At 45.2% G+C, this 11,319-nt stretch overlaps 1 protein-coding gene across 1 annotated transcript in view; it reads right to left on the reverse strand.

The window, feature by feature from the left end:
* The window catches only part of dlk2 (delta-like 2 homolog), a 29,933-nt gene that overhangs the window by 4,253 nt on the left and 14,361 nt on the right, over window positions 1-11,319 (reverse strand). The window contains exon 3 of the mRNA XM_084321292.1: window positions 2,903-2,960. Coding sequence (XP_084177418.1) covers window positions 2,903-2,960 — 58 coding nt within the window. The remainder of the gene's footprint in view (window positions 1-2,902; window positions 2,961-11,319) is intronic.

The raw sequence follows: 11,319 nt of genomic DNA on the forward strand, positions 1-11,319 counted from the left end.
AACATTCCACTAATTGTGTCTGACTCTTACAATGTATGACGTACCTTGTGTAAAATATTAACTTTTACAAATATAAAGGTATGTAAAGGTAATATAATAATAAAGGTAATATACCCCTATATAGGTACACTGACCAATCACAGGTAAGACATCAGTAGGATTTGCATATCATGATCCCCCATGTGTGTGTCACTGACACGCCCACCATTATGAGCTCATCACACCTGACAAGCACATAACACACATACTGCTCTATAGACCTCTGACGAGCACATAACACAGACTGCTCTATAGAGACCTCTGACGAGCACATAACACACAGACTGCTCTATATAGACCTCTGACAAGCACATAACACAGACTGCTCTATAGAGACCTCTGACGAGCACATAACACACAGACTGCTCTATAGAGACCTCTGACGAGCACATAACACACATACTGCTCTATATAGACCTCTGACGAGCACATAACACACAGACTGCTCTATATAAACCTCTGACGAGCACATAACACAGATACTGCTCTATATAGACCTCTGACGAGCACATAACACACAGACTGCTCTATAGAGACCTCTGACAAGCACATAACACAGACTGCTCTATAGAGACCTCTGACGAGCACATAACACACAGACTGCTCTATAGAGACCTCTGACGAGCACATAACACACATACTGCTCTATATAGACCTCTGACGAGCACATAACACACAGACTGCTCTATATAAACCTCTGACGAGCACATAACACAGATACTGCTCTATATAGACCTCTGACAAGCACATAACACACAGACTGCTCTATATAGACCTCTGACAAGCACATAACACATACTGCTCTATAGACCTGACAAGCACATAACACACAGACTGCTCTATAGACCTCTGACAAGCACATAACACAGACTGCTCTATATAGACCTCTGACGAGCACATAACACACAGACTGCTCTATATAAACCTCTGACAAGCACATAACACAGACTGCTCTATAAACCTCTGACAAGCACATAACACACAGACTGCTCTGTATAGACTTCTGACAAGCACATAACACACAGACTGCTCTATATAAACCTCTGACGAGCACATAACACACAGACTGCTCTATATAGACCTCTGACGAGCACATAACACACAGACTGCTCTATATAGACCTCTGACGAGCACATAACACACAGACTGCTCTATATAAACCTCTGACGAGCACATAACACACAGACTGCTCTATATAGACCTCTGACGAGCACATAACACACAGACTGCTCTATATAGACCTCTGACGAGCACATAACACACAGACTGCTCTATATAAACCTCTGACGAGCACATAACACAGACTGCTCTATATAAACCTCTGACGAGCACATAACACAGACTGCTCTATAGACCTGACAAGCACATAACACACAGACTGCTCTATAGACCTGACAAGCACATAAAACACAGACTGCTCTATAAACCTCTGACAAGCACATAACACACAGACTGCTCTATATAAACCTCTGACGAGCACATAACACACAGACTGCTCTATATAGACCTCTGACGAGCACATAACACACAGACTGCTCTATATAAACCTCTGACGAGCACATAACACAGACTGCTCTATATAGACCTGACGAGCACATAACACACAGACTGCTCTATATAGACCTCTGACGAGCACATAACACAGACTGCTCTATATAAACCTCTGACGAGCACATAACACAGACTGCTCTATATAAACCTCTGACGAGCACATAACACACAGACTGCTCTATAGACCTGACAAGCACATAACACACAGACTGCTCTATAGACCTGACAAGCACATAACACACAGACTGCTCTATAGACCTGACAAGCACATAACACACAGACTGCTCTATATAAACCTCTGACGAGCACATAACACACATACTGCTCTATAGACCTCTGACGAGCACATAACACACAGACTGCTCTATATAGACCTCTGACAAGCACATAACACACAGACTGCTCTATATAGACCTCTGACGAGCACATAACACACAGACTGCTCTATATAGACCTCTGACAAGCACATAACACACAGACTGCTCTATATAAACCTCTGACGAGCACATAACACACAGACTGCTCTATATAAACCTCTGACGAGCACATAACACACAGACTGCTCTATATAAACCTCTGACGAGCACATAACATGTACAGGCAGGCAGGGGTATATCTGTTATCTGTACAGGCAGGCAGGGGTATATCTGTTATCTGTACAGGCAGGCAGGGGTATATCTGTTATCTGTACAGGCAGGCAGGGGTATATCTGTTGTCTGTACAGGGCAATCTTCATTTCATTTCAAATCTTTATTTCAACAAGACACTGAGGTTACCCCTCATTTACAGCGATTGACAAGCTTGCAAAACAAGACGTACTTTATCAGCAATTTCATACAAAAAGGACACTTCCTCACATTGCCTGTGGTGCATTTTTTCCTATTGCTAGGTTTTAGTGAGTTTTTCCTTACCTTCACGTGGGGTATGTCTGGGAGTGTTCGCATTGCATTCATTTATTTTGCATTTATTTTAAATTTGTTGGACCTTATGGTGTTCTTGTTTTGTTTCTTGACTTATTGTGATGTTTCTTCTTGACTTGTTTAAAGAAGACGTGTCCGGCCCATGGGGACATTAACGTGTGTTGTCGGGCCTTACAAATACATTTGATTTGATTTGATTTGATTTGATTCATACATATAGGCACAATAAATAAGAATAATAACTCATTACTTGTAATAATAAAAATAGTACAGATTTTCTGCACAATGACATTATTGATTATTATTGACTCACATTCCATAATATGACCTTCCATAATATGTGATTGTGTTTTCCATAATATGAGGCCAGTGTTTATGACCAGTGTTCTTACCTGCAGACGCTGCTGTCATCACAGCGGCTGTTGGCCATGGAGCAGGTGCAGTTTGTCACTGGAAGAGAGAGGAGGGTTCTGTTATTGTGGCTGATTCCAGGCAGCACATTATTTCACTGGAAGAGAGAGCAGGGTTCTGTTATTGTGGCTGATTCCAGGCAGTCACTGGAAGAGAGGAGGGTTCTGTTATTGTGGCTGATTCCAGGCAGTCACTGGAAGAGAGGAGGGTTCTGTTATTGTGGCTGATTCCAGGCAGTCACTGGAAGAGAGGAGGGTTCTGTTATTGTGGCTGATTCCAGGCAGTCACTGGAAGAGAGGGGAGGCTTCTGTTATTGTGGCTGATTCCAGGCAGCGCAATAATCCCAATCTCCTCTGTGCTTAGATTGAATGTTCTCAGAATAGACATACTTCATATAGAGTCTATTATTGGCTTCCGCCTTCATCTTTACTGTGTTATATTTCCTCATTAGTAATCTTATCCCGCAAAGTCCATGAAATTACTACCACGCTGTATTTCATTAAGTAAAAATAAATAGTGCAGTGACTTAACATAAACTAGCTTTAATTTAAATGTATGGTGCTGGATTTCACCATTTAAATGATATCTCAGAGTTCGATCCCCACTGTCCAGTGTTTACCATACATACATACAATTTATTAAATTATACCTGCAATCTGTAATCATAGTAATCATAACTACCTACCTTTTACTATAGTTTACCCATATACAGTAACTCTTTATAATAGCATGTACAATAGTGCTGTATATACCGTGTATATACATTTATGTATATTTACAGCATATATATTATATATACATATCTGTCTGAATAGACCTGAATATAATCCTTCTATATACCTACTTATACACCTGCATATAACCCATATAACTGTATGATAATATGTACAATAATGCTGTATATACCATATATATTTATTCTCACAGTATATATATCTATCCACATACCTGCATATAATCCTTTTTACATATCTGTAGATTCTATATCTGTACATATCCCTTACCTACTCTTACTAGTTACGCTACTGGCCAGTATGACACTACCATAGTATTTTTATACCTGTATCACCCCAACAATAGCCTGTTCAAACTGCTGCGATCAGGCAAGCGCCTCCGCATACACACAGCAAGAACAGAGAGACTCAGGCTCAGCTTCTTCCCCCAGGCCATCAGAACATTGAACACTGATTGCTCCACACACAAGCATGATTGCGAAACGTGTTTAGACCCTTGTTTGTGCCGAATCTGGGTTAAACATGATTTGTGGAACTCCCTCTGGTGTTGTGGTCGTGGTATCCACTGACCTTTGGGAAGTATTTTGACATGTACATGGGTACCTTTGTGGTGTAGTGTATCTTGTAGACCAGGCCCAATCCACTTGATCATACAGGATGCAGTGGTGAGTATCATATCTATCACCAGTTATAAATCTGAGAGCAGAATGATAGACCGTGTCTAGAGGTTTCAGAGTGGAAGGAACAGCATGTCTATAAATCACATCCATAATCAAAGACAGAAAGAATGCTTCAACAATCCTCTTTCTGCTAATCATAGGGAAGCTGGTTCTGTTCCTGTACAAGAAGCCAATATTTTGCCACAGTTTACTGGCAAGATTGTCTATATGGTACTTAAATGTACATTTCTCATCTCAGTCAGATGCCATGTTCTGTCAGACCCATTCACAGTCGATATATAGAGCCCCAGAGAACATCTTGAATTTAGTTTTGCTTGCATTAAGTACAAGCTTAAACTTGTCTTGCAAGCGTAAGCACGTCCTGCAGAGCATTGCAGTGAGTATTGCTGACTCTAGTTGTACAGAGTCAGCAGGACAATAGATAATAGTGGCATCCGCATAAATATGAACTTGACGTCCACTCAAAGATGAGACAATATCATTCATATAAGGATTGATCCCTGCCTCTTGTAATGGATAAGAAGTCTGACTGGGCTTTCCCTGTTTTGACACACTGAAGTCTCTCAGACAAATAGCTCTGAAACCAACCACATCAAAACCAACGCTGTGTTGTCTATTTAAGAGAACGGTCAACTGTATCATATGATGTTGACAGATCTACAAATAGTGCGGCACAATGTTTTCTTTTATCTAGGTCAGATACTATATCATTTACAACTAAAGTAGTGTCTGAGACCAGTCTATGATTAATCTGAAACCAGATTGGTGTGGACTTAACGCTTGGATGATTCCAGAGAAGTGCTTTGAGTATAAAGTCAACAATCGCAGTCTCTCGTTCATTCTGCAGCTCCGGGCTGCACATCTTGATGATCCCAGGACAATAGAATCCTGCTTCTCTGGTTTCTAGCTTTGGGAAGGGATTTGCGCACATTCTCAAATCTTGATTGGACTGTCGTAGGGCCATAACAATAACATATGTGAATTCTGAGTGGTATTTTCCCTGTAAGCCGCCCATTGGCGGTATGCAGATTCTTCAATAACTGCCAGGCTTCCTTGGCAGCGCGAGCCACAGTCCATGGCAGCTGTTTGAATACAAACAGTGGGGATTTCAAGGCTCCACTGCGGCAATAATGGCAGGCGCCATGACCTTTGACCCCTTGGCTGTAGGCGAGCCACGTGCGAGCAGTGTGGGCTTACAACAGCTTGCCGTCCGTCAGAAAAGATGCCTCTTAGTGTAACAGCTGTAGAAACCTACACTGTCGCTCATACCCACGTCTCACCGCGTCGTCTCACCGCGTCGTCTCACTGCGTCGTCTATCTGTCGCTTGGGGGCATTTGTTGCGACTGACGGCCACCGTGAGTCAGAATCGCTTCATCCCGTCTTTGTATCCCTCTCTAAGTGAGCGGTTAACATCTCCTAACGTCATTTTACATCCAGAAGACCTGGCAGGATTATGTCCAGCTGTAAGGGGTAACTATTTGAGATGATGCATGTGATGAACATATTAACAGTGCAGTCACATCCGTGTGCCGTCTCCCCTCGGCACGTGTCAGGAGTGGGAGTTTGCCAGGTGAGCTGACATGTAGCGGCAGGGAACACGCGTGTGCTGCGGTGGGAGGGGAGGAATGCCACATGTCTCCGCCCGCTCAGACTCTTGTCCAAACATTACTGGAATTTACAATCTGCCCTGTTGCCATCCCCCTCGCTCTGTTCCTCCGACCTCTGCAGCGCTGTGGGGAATCAGCAGGAAAGATATGGAACAATCCTCTATCCCTCACGTTTCCACCAGTGGAGCTTCCAGCGCCAAACATGCAACATGATACTTTTATTTTTACGATTGTTTATATGTTCTTTGTTACTTGAAACTTTCTGTGTGCTGCCTTCTTGGCTAGGGTCCACTTGAAAAAGAGATGTCACTCAGTGTGACTATCCTGGTTAAATAAGGGATACATTAAATAAATGGCATTATTATTTGTTTTTCGACACAAAGCAGAAGACACATCTTTTCAATGAAGATGCAAAAATCACCTAATATTTTGGAGGGATTGAATGGATAATGGTTCAAGTGAAAAAACGGCTTAATGTAAGAATGAATTTATCGTTAAGGACAGGACTGCCAGGGAATATATCAATGTTTTCTGTTCATTGTCTCATCAGACATCACAGGCTCAAGTCTGTCTAGTTTCTGGCTTTAGGATGGAGTTGTTCACATACTGTATATTGATTGGATTGCCAAGGCCATACACCATGGGAATAAGAGCATACTGTATATACATGTTTAAATGGAGTGGTATAGATCAGTGGTTCCCAAAGTGGGGGGGTCGCCAGATAAAAAAAAAAAAAAAAGATTCCCAAAAAATATATATATCGTTTTTTTTTTTAATGCAGTCAGGCCACTGAACTTACAGTAGAAGCAGGCCAGGCCAGTGTTTCTAGTTGCAGCAGCGCAATAGTTAGATAACCTAGGTGGGGAACAACCAGGAGATCACTGCAACACACAAGTTGGAGAACTATCTCTCTCTCTCTCTCTTGCTCTCACACACACACAACGGGAGCCACATGTGATTGGTGGAGGCAGGGCCCTTACAAAAAACAAAAAATCCATCAAAATCAGTGTTGTTGCTAATCATTGACACATGCTAGCCTGTAATACCCCCCCCCCCCCAGAAAAATCTACTTTGCATTTGATATATTGCACATATATGCCATCACACCATCACACACACTGGCATTTAAAGGGTTAGAATTATAAAATGAATATGTGGTGTTATGATCAGGGCTGAAGTTGAATAAAAGATTGTATTATTTTCAATCTGACATTACAAAAAAACAGAAAATCCATCAAAATCAGTGTTGTTGCTAATCATACATGCTAGCCTTTTTTTTTTTTTTTTTTTTTTAACTTTGACCAGTCAGCTGGTTCTTTTTAGCGTTTATCGCTTTTTCATCGCATTCATACTTGGTCAAGTTCGACCGACAGAAGCAGGCTGAAAGGGTTCAGATGGGGGGGAAGACACTCTGGGAAAGGCACGGCTGCCGTCCGGGATTCGAACGCGCTCAGCCCCAGATCCGTGACGAGCACGGTTGTCCACGGCGCCGAAATAGCACTCGCGGTACGTGGTGAGCTACTGGAGCTCCCCTCTAGCCTGTTTTTTTAACAATAATTTGTGATGCCATCACAAACACTGGCATTTAAAGGGTACAAATAAAAAAAATCCTGCACCAGAATGCAGGAAATTAAGTCTTTGTAACAAAAAAGTTCCTGGTGGGGGACCCCCTGCTTAAAAAGTGGCCTGACTGGGGCTATATCTCACACTATATTTCCTGGCCTGAATGATTTCCCCAGTCCGGCCCTGGTTAAAAGCCTCCAATGCTTATTAGTGTGTGTGCGTTTGATCGTTTGCATGTTTCAACCATACATTTCCATTTATAAAAAATAAATAAAATAAAATTTAATTTTTTTTTAACATTTTTATTTTTTTTGACCTCATATAATAGTGGGGGTCGCTGCTCTCTGACACCGTTATTTTGGGGGTCGCTGCCTGAAAACTTTGGGAACCCCTGGTATAGATGATGCCCTTTAAGCTGTACCTAGTCTTGCCTCTGAGGCACACATCTTGTTCTGACAAATCATGCCACAGACTATTCCTAGTATTTTCATGACATGTCTCACCAACCAATAAGGCGCCGTGCCAAGAGCCCATTGGCCACGGTTGTCATTTAATAATAATCACCTGCATGTCGATTACAATCACCTGTTGTCTGCTGATCAAGATGTCTGCGATGGAATACTGCGAATAATTTATTCTCCTTTGATTTACTGTATTGTTCAGGAGGGTTTGTGCAGAACACACCCTGTGTGTCATGAGGCAATGACAATTATCCCACGGTGACAAAGACCCCCCCCCCCCCCCCCCCCTGTGGAGACAGAATGCCCGGCATTTTCCGTGAGCGGGGCCGCGGCTGCCCCTCGCCGAGCGGTCGTGGGAACATAGCGGACCTTGAACAATGAAATGCTCGGCTTTTTCCCCTCCTCCATCAGAGGGACAGCTGAGGAGCACTAAGTGTTATCTGAGAATGGTGAGGCGCTCCAGAAAACAACAACATAAAGTGTAATCTCTTAAATACAGACAGCTGGGTTAGCCCTGGATTAGCCCTGGATTAGCTGTGTATTCTAAACAGGGAACGTATAAAATGATCACACACGCACAATGTAGTTAACCTACTGCTATATTCAAAGACCCAATTTATGGGTCTTTAACGGCGAGAGTTGAAATTGCGTTCCTCCGAGCACATATGTTGAGTTTGAAGACGCGCAGATGTGTGTGAGATGCGACTCGTGCGATTTACAGCTCCGCTGCGTGGGCCATGTTTAAGTATCTTCATTTGCAATTTCATGTCAATGTGGCTGAAAGAGCTTTATTTGCCAGCGTCTCCCAGTTCCTCTGGAAGTACTCTATCTCCATGAGGCCTCAGAGCGAACAATGAACACGCAGCAGCTTGTGTGTGTGTGCGTGTGCGTGTGTGTGTGCGTGCGTGCGTGTTTCTTCCCTAGTTTCCTTCACTGCCTCAGGTTTATAGGGAGATGGGGGGGTGGGGGAGAGAGGAGAGAGAGGGGTCGCTGAGAAGTAGAAAGCGTTCCAATTTTTCTTTTTCCCCAGAGGATGGAAAACATGGTACCTGCCTGTTCGCTCACAAACTTTTCATCACACACTTGAGCCGACTACAAAGACCTCTTGATGTGCTCTGTGCAGGGTGCTCTGTGAAGAGTGCTCTGTGCAGGGTGCTCTGTGCAGGGTGCTCTGTGCAGGGTGCTCTGTGAAGGCTGCTCTGTGAAGGCTGCTTTGTGAAGGCTGCTCTGTGAAGGGTGCTCTGTGAAGGGTGCTCTGTGTGAAGGCTGCTCCGTGAAGGGTGCTCTGTGAAGGGTGCTCTGTGCAGGGTGCTCTGTGAAGGCTGCTCTGTGAAGAGTGCTCTGTGAAGGGTGCTCTGTGTGAAGGCTGCTCCGTGAAGGGTGCTCTGTGAAGGGTGCTCTGTGCAGGGTGCTCTGTGCAGGGTGCTCTGTGAAGGCTGCTCTGTGAAGAGTGCTCTGTGAAGGGTGCTCTGTGAAGGGTGCTCTGTGAAGGGTGCTCTGTGAAGGGTGCTCTGTGAAGGGTGCTCTGTGCAGGGTGCTCTGTGAAGGGTGCTCTGTGAAGGGTGCTCTGTGCAGGGTGCTCTGTGAAGGCTGCTCTGTGAAGAGTGCTCTGTGAAGGGTGCTCTGTGAAGGGTGCTCTGTGTGAAGGCTGCTCCGTGAAGGGTGCTCTGTGCAGGGTGCTCTGTGAAGGCTTTTCTGTGAAGGCTGCTCTGTGAAGGCTGCTCTGTGAAGAGTGCTCTGTAAAGGGTGCTCTGTGAAGGGTGCTCTGTGTGAAGGCTGCTCCGTGAAGAGTGCTCTGTGAAGGGTGCTCTGTGAAGGGTGCTCTGTGAAGGGTGCTCTGTGTGAAGGCTGCTCCGTGAAGGGTGCTCTGTGAAGGCTGCTCTGTGAAGGGTGCTCTGTGAAGGCTGCTCTGTGAAGGGTGCTCTGTGAAGGCTGCTCTGTGAAGGGTGCTCTGTGCAGGGTGCTCTGTGAAGGCTGCTCTGTGAAGAGTGCTCTGTGAAGGCTGCTCTGTGAAGAGTGCTCTGTGAAGGCTGCTCTGTGAAGGGTGCTCTGTGAAGGGTGCTCTGTGAAGGGTTGCTCTGTGAAGGGTGCTCTGTGAAGAGTGCTCTGTGAAGGGTGCTCTGTGAAGGGTTGCTCTGTGAAGGGTGCTCTGTGAAGGGTGCTCTGTGAAGAGTGCTCTGTGCAGGGTGCTCTGTGCAGGGTGCTCTGTGCAGGGTGCTCTGTGCAGGGTGCTCCGTGAAGGCTGCTAGCAGGCTGGAGACTGAGGGAACCAGATTGACTGACAGAAGGGAACGGTGCGACGCTACACTCTCTAATCTGAGTGAAAGGGAGCGTCCCATGAGAGTGAAAAAGGAACTCCATATTAATATTACATTGTAATGGCATTTTGTGGGCACATTTTGCAGAGGTGCAGTATTGTAGGCATGCATTTAGATCTGCGGTTATTGTATTCCCCACAGTGCTCAGAGCAGCTGAGCCACACAGGGTGGTTCTCCTAGTAGTGAGATGGATGTCTGCCAGAGCCACGGGCATCCAGGCTTGATTCCATGCGCGATCACGTCCGTCCACGGGGGACGAGGGAGAGGGGAACACAGCCGCGTGATCATCACCGCAGAGTGTCGACAGAGGGATGAGACCCAGGGCCTCTCCACCGGGTTCTCAGCGGTCCCAGGCATGGACAGTAGCAGCGGGGGCCCCGTCGGCCTGCCATTCTGATCGCTTCATGCCAAAGCGTGCGAGAGACCCGAGCTACAGACCCTGCCTAGGAGGCCCTGTCATCACTGTCCCTGAGGAGGGCTTTGATTGTCTGAACCCTCCAGCCTGTCAAGAACAATGAGGCCACAAATGGTTCCAACAATAGACTCACCACCACAACCACCACCATCACCAGTACCACCACTACTACCACTACCACCACCATCACACTACCACCACTACTACCACTACTACCACTACCACCACCATCACCACCATCACACTACCACCACTACTACCACTACTACCACTACCACCACCATCACACTACCACCACTACTACCACTACTACCACTACCACCACCACTACTACCACCAGGGACGTGCACAGGACTTTAGAGGGGCAGGTGCTCAAAGGCTGAAAAGGGCATTATACCTGTGTGTGTTAGAACCGAGCGCTCAAAGCGTGCAAGCCTGATTTTTGGGGGCCCTTTTTGGGCAGGGGGGCCTCCTTTTTATGCTTTTTGGGGGGTTTTGGTGATCAAATATTGAATATTGAACTATAATAATCAGTGCAGGAGCTCACTTATCCTTGAAAGACACTTTTATCACTGACTTAAAAGGCCCTAGTGTGACCATATTTTGATTTCCAAAAAAG

The sequence above is a fragment of the Notolepis coatsorum genome, assembly GCF_963971535.1.
Source record: "Notolepis coatsorum genome assembly, chromosome: 9".
NCBI lineage: Eukaryota > Metazoa > Chordata > Actinopteri > Aulopiformes > Paralepididae > Notolepis > Notolepis coatsorum.